Source organism: Anneissia japonica, unplaced genomic scaffold (genome assembly GCF_011630105.1).
Source record: "Anneissia japonica isolate Jap-2015-1 unplaced genomic scaffold, ASM1163010v1 scaffold2652_len1590060_cov184, whole genome shotgun sequence".
In the NCBI taxonomy this organism is placed as follows: Eukaryota; Metazoa; Echinodermata; class Crinoidea; order Comatulida; family Comatulidae; genus Anneissia; species Anneissia japonica.
Window position 1 is genome coordinate 1288104 of NW_022699919.1, and position 23190 is coordinate 1311293.

Genomic DNA, 23190 nt, shown 5'->3' on the forward strand with positions numbered 1-23190 from the left:
GGGGTGCAGTATCAGTATCCGTGAGTATTTCTTTCATTCTTTTTCTACATTTGGCCACAATTGGACATTTTCCTCCTTTGGAAGAATCTTATTTTATAGAAAAATTGGTATTTAATTTGTTCATACCTGATTCATCACAAAATTTAAGCATTGAAAAATGCGGTAGAATGCTGTTAAACATGTGGTTAATAATTTGGATTGTTTTTTTTTTTCTCTATATTTTTTTGTTTTGATGCTGTCCATTATGGATTTTTTTTAAAATTGTGATGGAAAATGTTGAGAACCTAAACCAAATGAATTAATTTTAAATTCAATAAGATTAATGTTTGAACGAAATTAGAAATTGTTAACTACAGTTGACTTGAAAAATCATACATTTAATATATATATATTTATATATATATATATATGTGATTTTTAAAACCTTCCCTTTTTTGTTCATACAAATTACTATAAGAACATAAATGCAAATTATAATAATTAGGGATTCACTACGCTTGAAAAAAAGAAGTAATGCAACTAGAATCATGTGATCTTTACTACGGTAGTAACTACTGTAGGTTCTAAACAAACACATTAGCAACATTCAAGTGTGGTAACAAGTACGGCTAAGCATAGCTTCTTTGGGGTATTTCCACATTTTAGACGCATGTTGAGCATAACAACACCAGGTAACTTTTCTAAAATGCTTGGAATTAATCTTGTGCACAATGGTTAGCTGATGCCTCAAAATAAAATATGGCCATATTTAGTAACTTTAGTAATTCACAAGTCCAGACTAGCTGCGATTCTAGGCTAGCTCTAAGGTCGAGGAGCATTACTTTACATTACAGTTGTTGCGGCCTGCAGCTACGACCTTGTGGGTGCGGCCTGCCTACCATTTTCGGTTAGAAAACCTTGTTTTTTCGGCCCCGACACCGATCATCTGTAATGAACAGTATAAATTAAAAACTGAGCATAAGTGGTATAAGTAAAGTGCATGGAGGTTTTTCTGGTAATGTGCAGCTCTTAAATGTTAAATAAAAAATTCAGTTTTACCCTCCTACCCATTTTATGCCTATCCCTGCTGTACATTATTCGAGGGTTTAAAATACATTGTACTCTGTAATGAGTTTTTTTTTAATACAAAATAATCTTACATGCTTTCCGGTTACCTCTCAGGCGATGGATGACTGAGTCATGGGTTCTCACCATGCCGATCGACCCATCAACTTATCCGACTGACAGGGCTGCCAACCACCATTATAATTTTGAGTATTTTGTAGGCCTATTAAATTAAATATGAAATACATCATTTTAAAATCAAGTGTTTGTAACTGTCAACACCTTAACATGAATGCCTATCATTGAGAAAACAACTATTAGTAGAACACATCCCCATGGTTACATTCATTGTTAATTAATAGCCTTGCAGTAGATGGGGCCAAAACATGCCCATTCATGCAGAACGAGTGTGTATTTCTGGAGAGTAATGAATCACCCTAAGCTGTACTCTACTGTAGTACTAAGCATGTGCAAGGCAAGAAAAGACATTACACTTTTTTTATAAGAACACTGAGGCTGAAATTGCTTAAAAATTAAAAACAAAATAAGAACAAATTGTCCAATAAGGTTTTTATTTTAAAAAACTAGAAAAACCAAAATATATATCTGTACCTTATGTGCAGTAGGTATGACTATGTAATACCATCTATAATTTTTTACCGGAGCCTTTTTTCTGCGGACATTTTTTCAGTGGCCTTTTTTTTTCGGGGGCCATTTTTTTCAGGACCACTTTTACGTACATTCCAGTGCAGTGTATGCTGTTACAATAATAAATTTGTATGTTTGAAAAGTGTGCAACATAAGAACATAATAAGAACATTTTGAGCCTAAAATCGGCCAAAAAATAAGAATACTGAGTCAGGGCAACATTTTACTGGTTCTTTTTTTAAAAAAAAGAAGTATAGTTCAACTGATTGAAAGCAAGTTTAGTACATAAAATTAAAATATTATTACTGTATATCGCACAACAGAAAGCAAATTTTATTGGTGAATGTAAAATAGGATGGTTAAATGCTTCGAATTTTTATAATTAGGAAGAATTTTTGTAAATTTCAAGGCAGCGGAGGGTGTAATAAAAATAAGGAAAATTTTATTATTATTATTCAAAAATAAAATTTTATTTTTATTTGAAATCAATATTTGCAGTCGGCGGGTTCGCTAAACAAGGTATAAAAAAAGTCGCCTTATTGGTTATGATGATGATCAATCTCAGAATTAACAACAATGTACACAAGAAACCAACACTTCACTAAAATATAGGCGAACAACTTAAACTGAAACCAAACCATCGCACATGTTTGTACCAAACGGCTATTGTACCAGGCGGCTATTTATAGCATTTGACATTCCATCCTTGTTGCACCAATGCGCATACATTGCTGAAAGGAGGCTTACAAAAAATCGACTTTTCAACTGATCTTGTGTCTCACTGAATTCACTTTACTAGGCGACTTGCAGTACTACACCTATATCAAGCAGTGGTTGTTTATTAAGACTTGAGATAATTTAAGTATAATCTGACTTAAGTTTATGACATGTGATTAATAGCGATACTATTTGTGCAGACCATAAATGTCAAATGTATAACCTTTCATTCAGAGGACTGCTGATATTAGATGCATTTTCTTTATTCAGGTAGGTACAACTTCTAGTAAGAAATAAGAACCATCCCCCATGGTCACCATTCATCTTAATTCATGCAGTAGGCTAAAATTTTTTTTTTTTTTTTTTCAACCATTGAATCTTACCTTCTTTAGTCTAGTCCATGACTTAGTTCGCTATTGTTATAAACATGTGTTGAACAAGCATTATGTTAAACAAACATTTATTTTTGATTACTGCATCAAACTTTTTTGCTGACTCGGAAAATTGGCTCTATAAAATATTTTGCATGCATTTTTGACTAACAGGTGACCATGTCTAAAGTGACATTTTAAGTCCAGTCAATTCATGTCAAGATTTTGAAATGTTTAAAATAGTAACAAATACTCTGAGCTAATTTGGTACATCGTTTACCCAAATTGGATTTTGTGTCTTGAAGGCTGTAAATAAACAAGAGTACTGTATATACTGTAGTGTCATTCAATGTCATAAATTGTGAGCGGGGATGACACCACGCTGGTTCGGCGGTGGACGGGCCCCGTCCAGCACTCAACATTTCCGACCAGGACTATTATTTCAACAGTTTACAAATTGTAACAAATTAATTAGTTTACCTAAACACAATAGACAAGCTAACCTGATAGATAAAGACAAGAAGAATACAATAAATGTTTCCGGGGTTACGTTAATTGTAACAAAATACTGCACTGCCCTGCTATTCATCGCTAACTTAACAGCCTAGGCCCAGTTGAGTCATAGCGAACATCGTGGGCCAACATGACACAGTTGCTATACACATTCAAAGGTTAAAGTTGAAATCGTGACCATTCAAGTGTTCTATTATGAGAGCATGGTCCATGGCAGGAAGATTATTAAAAATTTACGAAACCTGATTTATGTTTTATTTCTTTAATTTGTTTTCATTTTGTTAATGTTATTCTATATTATCCATAATTGTTTTAAATTTTGTATTATAAGTTTTTCACTTTTAATTATAATTGATATATAATGTGTAACTAATGAACGAAGGTGGCTCACAACGGGGAAATCCCTGAACTCCAATTACTGTAGAACGTCAATCAGCACATGCCTTTTCTTGTCTGCTAGCCGTAGTACTACTCACAGATACTATATTCAACATCGCACTCATTTTAAAAAAACATAATACAACCATGTATTCGTCCGCGAATACGCAGCTAAGGTACAACACAACAACACCGGCCCAACTGCGGCCACACACACACGCCAAGCATGTGAAGTTGACAGTCGGTTCGACGCTTTGTCGCATGGATTTGTTCATTATTATTTTTTAATCTAAAACAAAGCATGTCAACTATTTTAATTAGGCCTACAGTAAGTCTCATCTTTATCTGTTTTGTTGCATTCTTCAAATTCTGACCTGGGCCTAGCCTAAAAAAATCGCGTCAGCTAGCCTTGGGCCTAGGCCTGCTCGACTTAGGCCTTTTGGTTTTTAAGAGCTTTCACGAATACAGCGGAATACGGAATATTTCAAACCACTGTTCCAAGAAAAGAAATGTTGGTTATCTTGTTTTTTGCCAGATTTGTATAATAATATGTTCTGCATATTTTAAACTTCTATATTTACATTACAGTAGCAATCTGTATGAAATTTTAAAAGGTAGTAACAATAACCATTTACATTAGCCACAGCTTAACAATTTAATACTAGGCCATAGTTCAGCAACTTGGTCAGACAATTTAATAATAGGGCACAGTTCAGCAACTTGGTCAGGTCTTTTTTGGAATGTACAGTACTTCTCATCAGATATTCAATGATAAAAAATACAATAAAAATAAAAATTCGCTTTTACATTTTAGTTTTCTACTACTAGTATCAAGAGAATGTATTAATAAGCACTTTAATTTTAAATTAAAAATAAAAATGAATAATTTTTTTCAACATATCCTATTTAAAATGAGAAATTGTGGTTAAGGCACCGGAGACCTGCGTCAGCCACAGTGTGGCACCACCACTAGCATGTGACAATTAGATTTGTCCTTTATCCAACCTCTCATGTAAAAGATTATATTATTATAAGAGCTGAGTAATCAGACTCTTAGTAAAAAAAAATGAACACTAGCCATTATTGAACTGGGGGTTTTGCAGCACAAGAAGCAACAACATTACCTCTTAGCTAATTCTCAGCTCTTTTAATTATGGTACCTACTGTATTACTGCATTTAATTAAAGGGTATGTAGAAGCTAAAGGACCTAAAAAAGAAAGGAAAATGATAGCCATGTTCAGTCAATATTAATTTTTTGTCAACTATACTATATACATGGTTAATTTGCAAACAACCAGTGTAACATTTCTTCAATCAAATTATTCAGAGATGAAGCAGGGTGAACCAAGTGAATGTTGCACAGGAAGAATAACTGTTTTCCCAAGCAGGAGAAAGGTGCAACTTGGTTAAATCTTTCTAAGAAGCCATTGCTAAACTCTCTACATACGCAAAATAGACTGACCACATACCATAGTTCCTCGGGTATAGTCCCACCTCTGGTATGATCCCACCCCCGACTTTATGCCCAACTCCGCGTACAGGCATTTCCCCTGGCAGAATCCCAGGGTATAATTTAGTGAGTAGGTGAGTTGTTTACTGTCGCTAAAATAAACAAGCTCGCTAACTGCGGCTAAAAATAGGCAACACTGTGGTCCGTCCCCAAAGAGACATGCCCAGCAAGTGCATCGGGTCGTTAATTCACAGCGTAAAGACTTGTGTGTTCCACAGCTGTGGCTAAAAATATCCGTCCCTAAAGAAACCCGCCCAGTGTGCTGATCGGATCGTTAATTCACAGCATGAAGACTCAAATGTTCCACAGAGACTCTTGCTGCTAAAAATAACTTGTTACATCATGCATTAAAAGTGGGCGGTGCTCTTCACATGTGATGGGTGAGTGGTTGGTTTGGTTGTTGCTGGGCAAAAAATAACCTACAAGGTCAAGTAAGTTTAGGCAAAGGCAGGCCTAGCTCGATGTGGCCTCTCTAGCTAAGCGTATGGCCTACTAATTAGGGTGTTCCTTTCCCTTGGATGTTCTAGTAAATTCTTATTTCTTTACCGGAATATAGTTTTGGATAGGCCATTGAATCGTAGGGTAGTTGTTCTAATGCTTCTGCCACCTCACAAAACGATTGTTATTTTTGTTCTGTTCATGCATACAGGAATCCCCGGGTATAATCCCACCCCTGAAAATCAGACCAATTTCGCGTTCGGGAACTACAATATTTGTTAAATTCTTTTATACCACATACATAGTCTGGGCATCTGATTAGTTAAGAAGTGGGCAATAGAAAGTACCGTTACCCTAAATTATAGTACTTTTTTGTCCGTAATGTAATGAACGGTAACCAACGTTACAACAAAGGGCGCCACCTGGTTTTGTGACGACACAACTTTTGTACTCTATCGCAGAGTTGATGAATGTAGATAGTTGGGCAGAGTTACTACCACAGTAAGCATTTGACATGTTTTAATTTATTTTTTATTTCAGTCAACAACCTGGACATCATGGCTCAATCCACCACCAGCCTCATGTGACAGCACCACATCCCCATCAGCAACCAGCTGTCCATGCATCACCTGCCCAGGTAAGCATTCCCTGCCCAGATAAGCATCATCGTATTCACCGCCTTAACATTTACCATCAGCTCACACTTCTGATAAAGCTGGCACCAACTACTGGCTTTTGCAGTTCAGTATAGTAATGTCAAAATTCTCCTGAGGGCACTACCTCTTTATAATTGTTTAAAATAATATTTATTTGGCAAAGTAAGAGTACAATCTTGCCAGGAGCAAGGAATAGGCACGAGCCCAAACAGTAAACTGCCCTTGCTCCATCATCAAAATATACAGTAAAGGCTAAAGAGAAACATAAAAAAAGTAAAACTGATTTAAAATAAACTTAATTAACAAAATTAAAAACTTAACCAAATTTAAAAAATGTTATTTGAAATTTACTCAGAATTTTAGTACTGTAAAAAAGAAAGGTACTAAATTTGTAAAAACAAGGAATATTCAAAATAAAAACAGAAAAACACAAATCTTGCGATCAAGTATTTAGTTAGTTGAGCTTTGAGATCAGAAATGGTTGAGGATTGCTGAATTTGTACTGGAAGTTGTTCCCAAAATCTTGGAAAAATTACAAAAGATGAATTTAAAAATGTATTGGTTTTGGCCTTCCAATGTATTAAACGCCCATCACACCTATCACTTGATCTAAGAAAATAAAAGAAGAGGGACAGTAGCCACGCATAATCTTAAAACCAAGGGTAAGTCTATGAACTTCAAACATATCTTCAATACTTAAAATATTTAATGTCTTTAATCATGAATATGAAGTGTCTCAAGTTTCTTCTTGTCTATGAATAATAATTCTAGTGGCTTTCCTCTGTACCCTCTCCTACTAATATTTACATTTTCATTAGGCACCCACATACCACAACAATATGTTATTACCGGTAGAATAAGTGCTTTATACAGATTTAGCATTGCTAACCAAGACATTGCTTTAATTGCATCTTGACACAAAACCAAGAAGTTTGCTTGGCTTATTACATACATTATTTAAATGGGAATGACATGTTAACTTATTATTATTAATATACTGTACACACACCAAGAAGTTTGAATTCATTGACTCTTTCTATCTTTATAAGACTTAATGTTATAATCCCAGGAATGAATTTTTTTACACCTAGTTAACACTCATGGTTGCACATTTAGAAGAATTTAATGGCAGTTCATTTTTAACTGACCATTAAAAAATCTTATTCAAATCACTTTAAAGTTTTATGCAGTCACATATCAGTGACATACATATTCATCGTGGTAATCGTCAAACATGTGAAATTACGGCAAACAATGTGGCTGGGTACAGTCGGATCAACGCTTTGTCGCCGGAATTTGTTCATTGTTATTTTTTAATCTAAAACAAAGCATGTCAACTATTGAATTTAATTAGACCTACAGTCTCATCTTCATCTGTTTTGTTGCATTCCTTAAATTCTGGCCTATGCCTACTTGGGCCTAGCCTAAAAAAATCGCGTCAGCTAGCCTTGAGCCTAGGCCTGCTCGGCTTAGGCCTTTTGGTTTTTAAGAGCTTTCATGAATACGGCGAAAACAGGGGGGGATGCCACCCCCTCCCCCGGGAAAACGGTGAATGATCGCTGACCGGCACTCCAAAAAGCTGGTGACATCCCTGAGATTAGGAGTTTCGGGGTGTTTGAAGAAATAATTAGGCTAAAAATATGTCTATTTTTGCCATTCCTGATTATTTCTTTAATCCTCAATTTCTTATTTATTTGTACAGCATACCACAAAATTGTTTTCCCTCAGTATCCTGGATTTAAAATTCAGTACAGTATGATATACAGTATAGGTATTGTGCCTTACAACAAAACAACAGACAGGTAGAATTTATGCTGTTATCAGGTACTTGATTATGATAGCCATAAATTTGTTATCGCAAGGGAATTTTCTGTACTGCCTATGCATAATACAGTGATATGGATACACATGACATTTTTTTAAAGAGGCTGTGCTATGATCTATAGTATTGAGTTGGATTGTTGTTAGCAAATTGCGTAGGATTAATTATAGTTTTCCCGGTTAAATATTGACTTTTGTTCTATCAAGAAACAAGTGTATTTATAGTGTTTATGTTATGTCAAACTCAGTGATATGCAATAAGTTACAGCTGGACAAAAATCATTTCACATAAATAAACATTAAAATAAATTCAACAATGTAATTTAAAATATGCAGGTGTTTAATGGTGGGTTAGTTAAAACTCAAATCTGCACTTTATAATTTTTTACCATCAGTAATAATACTAAAAGGCCTTGATAATTTGCATAACTGAATTTAAATGAAATATTGCTTATGTTTGTATATAAGGATAAAACAATGTGAAAATGTGTGCTAACCAGAATTTGATTGCACAATTTAAGATTGGATTAAACATAACATACTATTAATGTGTAATAAACAGCTTAAAAGTAATATGGCCTATGAAAAATTAATAAATATAGTGTTTTGTTTCACAAAACAACACAAAATAATTATCATAAAATTTGCATAAAAGCCTCAAAGATCAAATTTAAACATTTTTAATCATTTTGAAACTTATAAAGATACATGATATTATAAAATGTAATAAATTAATTATTTCAAAGTTTTTTATATGATATTGAAGAACATAAACAACTGAAGATTTTAGTTAATTTAGTGATTTTATTACAAAATATAAAATGCTAGATTTATATCATGAAAAATTAATAAATATAGTGTTGTCCAAGCATCACAAAACAACAGAAAATAATTATCATAAAATATGCATATAAGCCAACTCCTCAACTGTGTAAAGCCAATTCCTCAAAGATCCAATTTAAACATGTTTAATCATTTTAAAACTTATCAATTTAAAAAAAAAAAAGGTACTTCAAGGTTTATAGGAATCAAACTGCAGGACTAAAAATACTGATATTTAAGTTTACTTTATATCACTTTAGGCAAATATAGGGAATGTCCAGGGACAGCAACAATTTCAGCGACTAAAAGTGGAAGATGCTCTCTCCTATTTGGACCAAGTGAAGCTACAGTTCGGCAACCAACCACAGGTCTATAATGACTTCTTAGATATTATGAAGGAGTTCAAGTCACAAAGGTAAAAGAAAACATAACAATTGTCTATTTTGTTTGTTTGGCAGTTTGAATTAGGAAAAGGTATCCAAAATGTTTGTACTTTAGTAATTTATATTATTATTATATGTATGTATTTATGTAATTTTATAATTTTGCTGATGGAGTGTCTTTAAATTAACAAATAAAAGTCAACATATATAATACTGAGCAGCATATTACAAGATTTTCAAGCTTTTTTCTTGTATTTCATATTAACAAGCATACAATATTCCAGTATTCATTATTTTTTGGCAGGTGCCAAATCCTTTTACAAGAAAAACACAGACAAGATGCGACAATACATTGATGTTGTTACATAGTTGATTAAGCCTTTTCAGGGTCATTATTGACATTGTTTTATATTGTTTATTTTTAGCCATTCCGACCCTTCTAACGTTAATAGATTTAGTGGTAGTGGTAATGACAATAAGTACATAAACAAATTTTATTACTCGCCTACTGCACTATTTAGAATATTTGGGCTCCATTCCCCAGAACCCTGTTCATCTCTCTGGCTTCGTATCATAACAAGACAAGATGCTCTACATGAATCTAGATCTCATTAAGGAGTGGAGCTGTTTTTTCTAGGGAGAAAAAAATTTGTAATACAGTATTAGCTTGAATTGAACTCAGGTCCCTGAATTTAAAGGCAAACCTCTTAACATCTCCATTCAAATGGCTTTTTTTCTGTTTTACTGAACAGCATTGACACTCCAGGGGTAATCAACAGGGTTTCAAACCTCTTCAGGGGTCACCCAGACCTCATTGTTGGGTTTAACACCTTCCTGCCTCCTGGTTACAAGATAGAAGTTTTGGTCAATGATCCAACACAGATCAGTGTCACTCATCCTGGATTACATGGACAGCCGGCCACCACTCAATCCATCTCAACTGGGCTACCGCCGTCCTTGCCAACAGGGCCACAAGCCCCACAGCCACCATCTGCCCAAGTTCCAACACAGCAACAAGTGGACAAGGTATGTATGACTACGAGTTACTAATTTTGTTGTTGATGATTCTAGTAAAATCAAATTTCATTGTGATTCATTTAGGTGAGATGATGACTCAAGTTGCCTGTGCTCACCGAATACATTATCCATTTCTTGCATAATGTAACTGTCTCCCCCCCCCCCCTTCCTAGGCATTCACTGGAGACCTTGCAGAGTATTCCTGGTCATTCAGGTAGCTTAGCATAAGGCTAATTTCTTCACATCCTAGCATGGTAAAGAAAATATTAATGTTCATGACCCTTGCTTAAGAACATAAAAAGTGTGAGTAGCCCTTAGCTCAAACTTAAACCCTCTTGATAAAGAAACTGAAGCCTTTCAACTGCACTGTACACTTTTTAACGTTGATATCGCACAATATTATCAGTACTGTGATATTTTTGTTCTACCCAGCCTGTTGCGCCCCAGCCGATTCCATCAGCATTAACGCCCTCAGCAGGAGGGAGGCCTAGAGTTTTCCCTCAAGGCACACCCACCACAGTTTCGGGTTCACAGACCCCTTCAGGCCAACCAGTACCACCATCGTCCACAGTACAGCCACCAACGTCGCAACAGCAGCCCCAGTCACATCAGCCACCCCAGCAGCAACCTCCACAACAGGGTCAAACCAACCAAGCTAACCAGCCAGTGGAATTCAACCATGCTATTAATTATGTCAATAAGATCAAGGTAATTTTCATTGTTTGAGTAATGTTTATATAAGGTGAAAGAGAGTGTGAGGTGAAGTTGGTTTATTTAGAAGTCTGTATAAAATCACTGAAATATAGCTGTTTCTCATACATAGGCCCACAGCTTAAAACCTGACTACTTCGATATTTAAAGGTGCTTATTTTATATGTATTTTTATCTCTGGCCTTTTATTCTTGAAGCCATTGAAACCTAACTGGATTGCTCAAAAGTAAAATCAAGTTTACTCTCAGGGAGCTTTTCGTATTTCATCAGACTTTATAAATTGAAATTTAATACAAATATGCATAATTTAAGATTAGAAGGTTTGTTTTTTATGTAATGTAGTATAGCAGTAAGATTTAAGCATAAAAAATTCATCATAGATACAGTTTAAAATACTTCTATTATTATATATTACTACTTAATGCCTCACTTGACAGAATCGATTTCAAGGGCAACCGGAGATCTACAAAGCATTCTTGGAGATCCTTCACACGTATCAGAAAGAGCAGCGTGCCGTCAAAGAGTCGCAGGGTGTCTACCAGCCAACTCTTACAGAGTCGCAGGTTTTTGAGCAAGTCGCTAAGTTATTCCAGAACCAGGAAGACCTATTGCAGGAATTTGGTCAGTTTCTGCCAGATGCCAATGGTAGTGGAGGAACAGTGAGTTGAAAACCTTTTCTTTTATCTAACAGCAGTAACAAATTTACACATCACAACTTTTATTGCCATTTTTTTCTGTTTTCTGCATTATTGAAATCAAGTAAGAAGATATTTGTTTGTATTAGCATACACAACTACATAGTCTAAAACCTCTCAGAACAGCATAAAAATTGTTTAGGTTTACTGAGAACTAGAAAGAACTACTTATTTTTGATATCTAAAACTACAAACTAGCTAATCAATTTTAACGATTGAATAAATTACCAATTTTCACTAAAAAAGATAATTCTTTATACACTTGTGAAAATGTTTAAAATTGTCAACAGGCCCTTTAACAAATTGTATTTGTCCTTTGTAGGATTTTAGTTCGTTCTCAAAAGATGTGATACATGCACGTACGCCGATGGTAAATGACCACACATCGATAGTGAAGAAACCCATCAGCCAGCCCTCAAAGAAGAGCCATTTGAAACGACCAACCATTACACCTTCACCTTCATCTACCAAGAAAATGAAGATCAGTTCTGTTAAGGATATTTCATTGGCTGAAGCGGGCAAACATGGTAGTCTGAGCGAGTTTGCGTTCTTCGATAAGGTAATTATATTTCATTGGTTTATTTATTGTTGAAAATGTTAATTAGTGGCCAGAGGTTTTTGACTCATGCATCAGGCCATTATTCCCATAGGTCGTTGGTCGTATTTCCAATTTACTGATTTATTGTGGGACTTTCAAACACAGTTTGTCAAGCTCTGAATTATTCAATAATTTCTAAAACCTGATATTATTATGTAGAACAGGTTTTATCATGCCATAACAAATATAGAATAGTGATACATTTTTTTACCTTCAGTGTATCGAACTAAATTATATGTCCTTTATAATCCTAGTAACTGATCGTTTGTTTTTTAATAATATATTACATAATTATTGATAGGTTATTATAATTGTTGATTGGTGTAATAAAAGCCACACATAAAGCTTATTCATAACTTTTCCCCAAAAATATGTTGATATTGACACATTTTCCCCTTCCCCCTAAACTATTCTTCTAATTATATAATAGATTGATTTTTAGTTACATGATCAGTCATAGAATATTACCGTTGAGAAATTGGGTTGTACAGTGGTATTGTCAATTTTTCAAAATGTCAGCTTTTTGTTTGAAATGGAAGTCAAATAAACCTTGGTAATAAACATTGAAATGTGTGTTTAATTACACTATTCTTATTAGACCTTATTTGGAATGTCCGCTTTTGTCCTGTGATAAATCTTTGATTTTGGAGCATTAAAAATAATGTTCTTTTATTAAATTTTGTATTGTAGGTTCGTAAAGCATTACGGAATCAAGATGTTTATGAGAACTTTCTACGTTGTCTGTTGCTGTTCAACCAGGAGGTTGTTTCCAGACCGGAGTTGGTACAACTTGCTACCCCATTTCTTGGGTAAGATGGAATCTATTATCTATTTCAACCTATAATATATGTATTATACAATTCAAAATTAATGGTAATATATTTTAAGTTATTTTTTTTTGTTAATTTAATTTGTTCATATGATGTAAGCTATTTGCAGTGTTTATAGAGAACAACATTTGTAGCATAGCTCAAGGATGCAGCTGATAGTTTACGTGCGATTTAATAAAATAATAATTTATATCTAACGGCAGCGTGTAGCTCATTATTTACAGAATGGAATGATGCTTTATTAACCAAGTCCCTTAATGAGGCTTAGGGATGGGATTTGTTTGTAGTCTTGAGGAAATATTACTCCTGTTGTGACATGATTCGAACATAGGACACTGGGTTAAAATGGCAAGCATCTTGACCACAAAGATATTTTCCTATATAAAAAAGCAACTGCACCTTCTAAACTTCATATAAGGATATTTAGTTTATGGAATATTACATTGTAAATTCCATCCTGGAAATGGTAAAGCACTCTGTTAGAAATGAGGATGTTCAATGAACATTGCATTGGTATTAGCACATATGAGGCTTACCATTCCAAATCTAGCGTACTGTCGAGTAAGTAGCATGAGAATGTTCCTGTGTTGTATGCTTTAGTACAGCGAAGCTGCAGTACTTTTACTTATAATTTTGGGAATAAGTCAATTCCGCTGAATGAAATATCATTTTAAAGCTTTTATATAATGAATGTGCATATAATAAAAAAATCAACTTTCTTGTTTTGGTCACTAACAGGGGCGGATCCAAAGATGTCCGAAAGTGTGGCCGAACAAGATAACACTACCTCGGGGGTCCGGAACATGCCCCCCACCCCGTGAAATTTTTGTTCTTCAGACGTCCAAAAATAAAATCTGACGCGTTTTAGGGGATCAATTTTTTCTTTTTCTTTCTTTCTTTTTCTTTTTCGTGTTTCTTTCCAAAAGGAGGGCCGGGGCAACTCGGGGGGGGGGCCCCCCCAAAAAAAATTTTACTATGACAATCCCCATATTACTGCTTCTCCAGAAAAGTAATATACGCAAAAATATAAAATAATAATGTAAAAAATCTATTTAAAAACATTAATGTTATGGCATTTTATATTTACAGTAAATTTCCTGAACTATTCAAATGGTTCAAAGAATTTCTTGGGTATAAGGAATCTGATAAGGTTGATCATATGGCACCTAAGGAGCGATCACAAGGCGAATTGGCCACCGAGATCAGTAAGTAGTATAAAAAAAGAAATATCGTTGTCATCCCCCATTGTAAGAATATTCAAGACCATCACCATTTTCACTGGTTGTCATTTTCATTCTTGCTATCATTACTTTGGTCATCTTGACTCTAATTGTCATCTTCAAATTATGTCATTTTCACATTTTGTCATCTTCAATTTATGTTATCTTCAAATTATGTCATTTTCACATTTTTATCATCTGTATGTTTTGTCAACTTCACATTTTGAAATCTTCACATTTTGTCATCTTCACATTTTGTCTGCTTCACATTTTGTCATCTTCACATTTTTGTCATCCTCACAATTCATCTGCTTCACTCTTTGTCATCTTCACATTTTTTAGCTACATATTTTTAATGTGTTAATACACTTTGTCATAAACACTCCTTCTGTTATTTGTTAATAGATTTTACACATTGCAAACGATGCGGGCACAGTTATCGTGCTTTGCCGAAGAGCTACCAACAGCCGCGTTGTACAGGCCGTACACAAATCTGCAATGAGGTGCTGAACGACACTTGGGTCTCATTTCCCTCCTGGTCTGAAGACTCAACGTTTGTCAATTCACGGAAGACGCAGTATGAAGAACATATTTATCGGTGTGAAGATGAGAGATATGAGGTAAGTAGCCTAACCGAAGTGAAGGTTAAAGCAAAGATAGACCTCAGGCGGGGAAAAAACATTTTAGAATCTTGTTGCATTAAAAAAAAACACAATTTTTTTTGTGTATGTATACTAAAGAATAATTCTTCAGAACTTTTCAATTTAGACCTGTAATTTTATTGGTTAATTATCCTAAGAATGTGTGCATAACTATAGTCTTGGCTTCAACCTTAATACTCCCATCATTCAGCTTAACAATTGATTGTTCTAGCTGTCATCATATGCCTAGTCTGTCTAAACTTCATATCTTCAGTCTTATTATTTATAAAAAGACATAATTTTTTTTTTTAACAAACTTGAGGATTATTGGTTAATGGTTGTGCACTTGTATATTGCATAACATTCGTCTATGCACTTTCTAGGACAAAAGATCGAAACTAGAAAAAAATTTGAAAATGGAAAAGAAAGCGGTAGAATAAATTATGCATAAATAAAGGAAAGGTAAAAAGAAGCTCAAAACAGCAGAATTGAAGAAAATAGAGATTGTCAAATAAGAACAATTTTAGCAAAGATACTAGAAACACGAGATAGAATTCTCCACAGAAAGAAAGTGTTCACCGAAATGCATGGTGGGAATACAAACAATGGGGCACCGCGTACTGCTGGATCTAAAAAAACTTCTGCCAAATTTTACATCACAGTGAATACCCAGGTGAATACATAACCTCTTTTGGCGGCCCATTTGACGGAGGTAGACATTGTTGCCACCCATAAGATACAAACAAGTAGGCATAAAATAACAGATACGAAAGTGTAGAAAGTGCAAGTGCTCTATCTTTTATTTCTAGTGTCTTTGTTTTAAGATGCCACCTTTAAGATTATCAAATTAAGAGACTGATCAGACCGTGGTAGTGAATTAAATGCAATGTTTTTGTTTGACTAGCTTGATATTGTCATTGAAATCAACATGACTACGATACGAGTGCTGGAGAATGTGAACAAAAAATTGCAGAGGATGTCATCAGAAGAACAGTCCAAATATAGATTGGACAACGCTTTGGGTGGCACATCAGAAACGATACACAGAAAAGCAATTCAAAGGTAAGGAAAGCACACTCCCCTTGAAAGTAAACCTGGGTTGATTTTTGGGTTTGGGCTTGTACCTGAGGAACCCTCTGTTCATCAAAAATATTTATTGGTATTGGTATGGCCGTTTAAAGTGCTCCTCTTGTGGTTATAAATCGCAATTCTTTACCCTGATCATTGAGTCTACATGCTTTAAGTGTTGCTGCTGGTAATCAGCGCAGGAGCAGGCAACCCCACCAGGTACCCATTTAGAATCCTGGGTGGAGAGAAGCAATGCAGATAAATGCCTTGCCCAAGGACACAAGCAATATACACAGCAAGGGGTTGAAGCCCTGTTTTCGCTGCGCCAAACTGCTTCTCTTGGCAATCAAAAGGCGAACCTTCGATACTCCATTCCCAATTCAAAGCACCTAAGCATTTCATTCAAATCTAGAGTATTTTTTGGCTATTAAGCAATTAATGTTATATTTCATTTGGTTATTTTTCAGAAGTGATATTTAATTTTTCTGAAAACCTACTTTGATTAATCACAATCTGAAAATTGGGAACATTCCTAAATTCGGTTCTGTTAACCATATTGTAGTGTTTCTAAACTCCTCCCATAATTCTGTCTCTTTGCATTTCATAGGCTAAATTGGCTGATTTTTTACATGTTTTACTACTGTGAATCAGTTTTTCTACTATCTGTCATCTGTCTACCTGAAGTCCATGAGGAGTAAAATAGATTAAAATAGGCTACAAATTGGTAATTAAATCAGATCTTCCTGAAGTGAGTTTTCCCACTACAAAATGGAACAAGCATTCAGGCTTTATTTAATTTAAACCAGTCCTTAGACAACAACATGAAATTTTTTATTTATTTATTTTTGTCTGTTCTAATTCCCTTAGAATTTATGGTGATAAAGCACATGATATTATCGAGGGCCTCAAGAAAAACCCCGCTGTCGCCGTACCACTTGTTCTCCGAAGACTAAAGTCCAAAGATGAAGAATGGAAAGATGCGCAGCGGAGTTTCAATAAGATCTGGCGTGAACAGAATGAGAAATATTACCTCAAATCCTTGGATCACCAAGGAATTAATTTTAAGCAGAATGATACCAGAGGACTTCGCTCAAAGAGCCTGCTCAACGAAATTGAAAGTATATTTGATGAGGTATGTGACTGAACTTTATACATAGAAGGGTTACTTAAAAACATCTAAAGAAACCCATATTCTATTTAGTGATCTATGCTTTAGTAATAACCAACCTTTAATTTTTACTATCATCATTGTTTGGTTATGTGTATTTGTGATTTTAATATCATCACCATCATTATCATCTTTATCATCAACATTGTAGCCTAGAGTGGATTTTAGCCTTACATTCAGCAATTTCTGTTTGTGATAAGGGTAGTAATAACAGTAGTAGCAAGTAGCAATAACAGTATTAGTAGTAATAGTCAACTATCATCAAAATAATCATTATCTTTATCATTGTCATTGTCCATTGTTACCATTATTGTTATTATCACCATCATGTCTGCATTAAGTCTTCAGGTGACTATAATATTACTGCCATTTGTGTAGGAATCATTTGGGAGTGATAGTTCATATTTATTTTGCAGCCAACATTTCTGTTGAACTGTTGGCATTTTATAATGGTTATTACCAAACTGCTTGCTGGATTGTACACTAGTTTTATGCTTTCTCTTGTAATATATTCTGCATTTACAATGCTGGCATTTAAATTTGAATTGAATCCCATTAATTTATTCAATGGAACTAAAAAGAACCAGAAAATATATTATTTTAAATTTAAATGCTGTTCCATTAATTTATGTCAATCATAGATGCTAAATGATCACAAGGAAACAAAATATTTATTTATTATTTTTTTATTATTGTGAGTGCTATTAAAAGTCACTGTTTTGCCATGCTTTCCTCAACAAAATTATTATTATGTCACCTTTACACAGGAGTGGGCATAAAAATGGGTCGAGGGCCATATTACTGATTTTTAAAATTAAAACTTATGGCTGCATTTAAAAATGCAGATGCTCTATGGTGAAAATTTGATTTCTAGCCTTCATGCTTTATGCACAGTTTTAAAATTTTACAGATAATCGGTGCCTGGCCAAAAAACAATGGGTTTTTCTTCTAGCTGAAGATGGTAGGTGGGCCGCACATACAGGGTCTTTATTTAATCTAGTTTTGGGGGTTGCAACAAAAGTTTGAATTGTTTGTGTATTATTTTCAGCGGCAAGAAGTGATGTTAGATGGCTGCAAGGATAATGGCCACCCACATTTAGAGCTGAAATCATATGATAACCATATCCTGGAAGATGTGGCATCTCTAATAATTCATCATGTTAAACGGCAAACCAGTAAGTTGCTAGTGTTGATAATATATTAAAACAGTAAATTTGTATGTTTTCATAATGTTGCGTAGTATATTTTACCATACATTTATTTATTACTTGCTGATTTTGAAAAACATCATTTGTTTTAAAAGCAACGTAGAAAAAACTTAGCCGGTAGGTGCCGCATGAATTTTTGTCTGGTGATCTCACTGTGTGAATAATAAATACTTCATTTTTAGGTTTGTAAATTATTTATCTTTAGTAATTAGAATTCAGTTATTACAGAACACTTTATTGTATAATTTCCACTACAGGTATTCAAAAGGAGGATAAACAGAAGATCAAACAACTTTTACATCACTTCCTACCAGATTTTATGTTCCGAGAACGAGGGGAATTATCAGATGACGAGGATGAAGATGATGATGAGGAGGATGACGATGAAGGTTAGTAGGCATTCGTCTCACACATTGGTCAAAATATGAATGAATTAAAAGTTGTAATTAATTACTAGGATTTTTTGAAAATTGTTAATTCTTTAGTGTGATGTATCAGTAATTAACAAAAATGCAGGTAGCTCAGTCAGCCAAACTGGTGGTAGCAACTGTGTGTGCGCTGAACAGTGTTTTGTCCCCCGGTTTAATTCCCATCACTGCTTTCTTTGTGTTTCAGCGGGAGGACTGAAATGCAAGTTTCAAAAACGCACCGTTTTGCCTATGAGACGTTTAAGCCGTTTGTGCTGTCTGCATTTTTAGGCCCCTCTTTGGAAATGAGTAAGGGATTGTCACCCCCAATTTACCACTAGGACCCCACTGGAAATAGGTCTCAGGACTTTCATGCCTTATCTTTACTGTATATCACACCGAGAAATCCTATCCCATGTTATTACAATTTTTATAATGTATAAGTTTTATTATTGCAATGAAGTTTCTACCACCTTTCACCAATCTCTTTTTTTGTAGAAATGGAAACAGATGAGGCATCTGAAAAAGTGTCAAGGAAAGAAAAAGCTGCTGAAATAAGGAAGAGCCGGAAAAGTCTACTTTCAAACGGGCCAGTCAACGGAGAGCAATGGCAATCAGTAAGATAAAACCACCTCATCCACCTTCCCCCCGATTTTAAAATACAATTTTATATTTGAATCTTGAATATTTTGTCTATTTTTATGCCCACTCCCTATCTAAATACACATGGTAAGTGCACTTCAGAGACAGAACAAGTCCATTGAATGAAAACTGGGTGGTCTGTAAATTGGTGTCAGCCACAGTAGCTTTGAACCGTATATCTTAAGTTGCTATTTTCTCTTTGATTCTCTTACAGGATGACGTCTATCACTTATTTTTTGTTAACAATAACTGGTATTTATTCTTCCGGCTACATAACATATTATGTGAACGGTTGAACAAAATGTACAAACGAGCTCTTATCATTTCCGAAACAGAGGGCGGCATACATAGGAAAGCCGCCAAGGAATCAACAGCTTTTGCGCTCGGACTTAAGCAACCACGTAAGTCAGTCATTTTCCAAAATTTAAATATTTACGATTATAAACTTTAAATAATAATAATTCATTAATCAACCTACTGTCTCAGAAGCATGCCATTCAAGCTTTCAATTCTCAAAATTTTCTTTAATTAGATTTGAAGATTGATGATTTGATCTGGAAAAATCTAGGGTTATCTATTATGTTTTTTATGTAATTTGAACCATAATAGCTTCTTCTGGCTAGTCACTAAGTTATGGTTAATACACTGATTATGGTTAATACACTGATTTTTCAAAGACACTAAAAGGAGGTTTGACAAAAATATTGGATAACACACAAAAAAGGAGTTCGATGAAACAGTTAACAAGATACAGTTTTTTGATCCATATTTTTCCCACATTTTTTCCCATGGATTTTAAAAATTCAAAAATCTTTATCTCATGAAATGTTTCTGAGTTTTCCATCAAACATGTGTATAATAATAATCAATATTTCAGAAATTCTATTTTTTTAAAGAAAGTAATGGAATCCCCCATCATACAAGGCCTGTGTATTGTTCGGTATTTAGACACGGGGGGAAATAATGGAATCACCTATCATACTCGCCTGTGTATTGTTCGGTATTTAGACACAGGGGGGGAAATAATGGAATCACCTATCATACTCTGCCTGTGTATTGTTCGGTATTTAGACACGGGGGAAATAATGGAATCACCTATTATACTCTGCTTGTGTATTGTTCGGTATTTAAACACAGGGCGGAAAATAATGGAATCACCTATCATACTCTACCTGTGTATTGTTCGGTATTCAGGCACAGAGCTGAGGTATGCACTCTGTGGAGTGACCACTCTAGTTGCTATTGCTTTCATCATCATTTTCTCCAATGCTTCAGTAGAAATTGAGCCAGAGGAATATTATAACGCCCTTCTTGAAATGGTACGCAATCTACTGGACGGCAACATGGAGAGTACACAGTTTGAGGACCAGCTCAGAGAAATGTTTGGCATCCACGCATACATCACCTTTACCTTAGATAAGGTTGTACAGAACCTTGTTCGCCAGGTGGGTTGCATCTGCATTTCCTTTGTATTCAGTGCTCGCAATGTTTTCCTATGTTTATAGTGTTTAATATGTACGTAGAAGTTCTCTATTTTTCCCCTGTTCACATCTGCTTATTACATAATAGGAGTCAGTGTGAATGCGCTGTAAACTTAAGCTCTGTCCATACTGTCAGTTTTATGTGACAGGGCTTCAGTGTCGTGATGGGACTTAAGGGAATTTTAACAGGATTTGAACCTTTACTTGGAAAGCACGTATCCTAATCAATGTAGCCTCATAATGAGATTGAATGTAGTCCAAAGTATGCTTTATTGGTGTTCTCAATTTCCATCAGCTTCAACATGTTGTTGACGAGAACTGCCTACCAATCACAGAGCTGTATATTGAAGAGTTGAGGACAGGAGGCGGTGGTGGTACTTGTGCGACAGCTGCACTTAGAGCAGGATTAGAGACCTCCTATCAAAAGAAAGCAGAACAGCTGATGGCTGATGAAAACTGTTTCAAGCTGATTTACGTAAGTCTATTAATGCTAGAAATTTACTTTTACTTAGAAAAATTCTTTAACATGATTGCATTTTATTTACTTGTTTTTGTTGCTCTGAGAATATAAAATAATCCCACAAATTATTCTATCGGGCATGTTTTAAGTCTCAACTTGCATAGCTATCATTTCAATGTGTTTCATTATTTCATTATTTCGCTTCGCTATTTACTTTATGTTGAATAAACTAAATTATCTTCCTTTCAACAGAGTAAAGCTGAACATAAAGTTACTATAGAACTGCTTGACACAGAAGAGGACCACAGCGAAGATCCAGTAGAGGTGGAGAAATGGTCCGACTACGTGGAAAAATATGTAAACACAGAAACCACGTCCACTGAACTGAGAGAACAACTTGCCAAAAAGCCTGTCTTTCTACCACGGTAAGCGAAGTACATCTTGTTTAACTTCAGTCCACACCACCAAAAAAAAAAATAAATAAAAAAAATACTGAGTGAAAAAAAAATTGTTAAATTTGGTGATTGCACTCCTGCGAGCAAGCAAGCATCTCATTGAAAATAAACATCTTCAATAATTTTAGAATATTTTTGTGCTTTTTCCAAGTCTGATAGATGTCACCATTAACAGCAAAATACAAGTGGGGCTGCCATGCCAAAACCAGCATCAGTAATGACCAAAACAAGAAAATTTACTTTTTAAATGTTCACATTCTCCACATTATTAAGCTTTAAATTTATAGGTTATATACTGGAATTATATTATTCTATAAACTATTGCCAAAGCTATAAATAAATGCAATACAGCTTCTCTGTACTAATGTATAAAGTTGTGCCATATTCTTATGCAAATTAAGCAGATTAACTGTACGTTGGTTTTGGGTTGGGAAGCCTTAATTATTTGTGCTATAAAAACTTTTAGTTCTTCCATCTTCCTGTGTTTGTAAAAAAACTCAAATACATTGCATTAAAGATGATTATAAAAGTCTGATTGCTAACATATGGAAATCTGAATCCATAGAAATATTCGGCAGACACGGCAAACGGATGAGAACCTCTTAAAATCAGAAGACATACGATTACAGCCGGAGAAGCTACCGGCTACGAGTACCACTGGGCCCGGAGGTGATGGCGCCCTTAAAGGACTTGACGTGGTGAACAACATGGAATGCCAGTTTAACATTAACTCATACAAGATTGTGTATGTAGTCAATTCTGAAGATTATATGTACAGGAGAACAGCACTGAAGAAGGCCAAAGAGGTAAAGTCATTATGATGAGTATTTTATGACTAACAGGCTATGTGAACAGTAAACACAATTTCCAATGTTAAACCTCTCACACTAATGCATGAGCATCCACTTTTTACGTCTCGCGTCTATGTTGTATTATCTTGCGCATCATAAGAATGTTTATAAAAGCTAAAATGCATAAGCGGATTATACCCTAAAATTCATAAAAGTGAATTCGTTTAATTAATTATATGTGAATACAGGCCATATAAATTTCTTTTAAAGAAGCTATACCGACCGACGACAAATCCACAGCAGTTCCACTACAATTTTTTTTTAAATAATTAAAAAAAAAAATAACAGAGAGCACTATATACTATGTCATAAACCTTTGAACGAAACAGTTTATTTTTGTCTTGTATGCTTACGGACCAATGCTCTTACTGCAGCCAAACGGTCAGGTGGTATCCACATTCTGCATTCACTGGTCTTTACAATCTTTTTGTCAATT

At 34.7% G+C, this 23190-nt stretch overlaps 1 protein-coding gene across 3 annotated transcripts in view; it reads left to right on the forward strand.

Moving 5' to 3' along the window:
• Window positions 1-23190, forward strand: part of LOC117103213 (paired amphipathic helix protein Sin3a-like) — a 31934-nt gene that overhangs the window by 3822 nt on the left and 4922 nt on the right. For 2 of the 3 annotated variants that reach the window (XM_033243755.1, XM_033243754.1), the window contains exons 3-21: window positions 6161-6257; window positions 9180-9334; window positions 10055-10328; window positions 10752-11027; window positions 11468-11689; window positions 12048-12284; window positions 13014-13132; window positions 14243-14358; window positions 14779-14993; window positions 15919-16076; window positions 16950-17214; window positions 18299-18425; window positions 18716-18847; window positions 19364-19482; window positions 19722-19908; window positions 20783-20952; window positions 21284-21463; window positions 21701-21873; window positions 22469-22709. In XM_033243755.1, the coding sequence (XP_033099646.1) occupies window positions 6161-6257; window positions 9180-9334; window positions 10055-10328; window positions 10752-11027; window positions 11468-11689; window positions 12048-12284; window positions 13014-13132; window positions 14243-14358; window positions 14779-14993; window positions 15919-16076; window positions 16950-17214; window positions 18299-18425; window positions 18716-18847; window positions 19364-19482; window positions 19722-19908; window positions 20783-20952; window positions 21284-21463; window positions 21701-21873; window positions 22469-22709 (3463 nt within the window). The remainder of the gene's footprint in view (window positions 1-6160; window positions 6258-9179; window positions 9335-10054; window positions 10329-10751; window positions 11028-11467; window positions 11690-12047; window positions 12285-13013; window positions 13133-14242; window positions 14359-14778; window positions 14994-15918; window positions 16077-16949; window positions 17215-18298; window positions 18426-18715; window positions 18848-19363; window positions 19483-19721; window positions 19909-20782; window positions 20953-21283; window positions 21464-21700; window positions 21874-22468; window positions 22710-23190) is intronic. The other variant, XM_033243756.1, reaches the window with a different exon arrangement.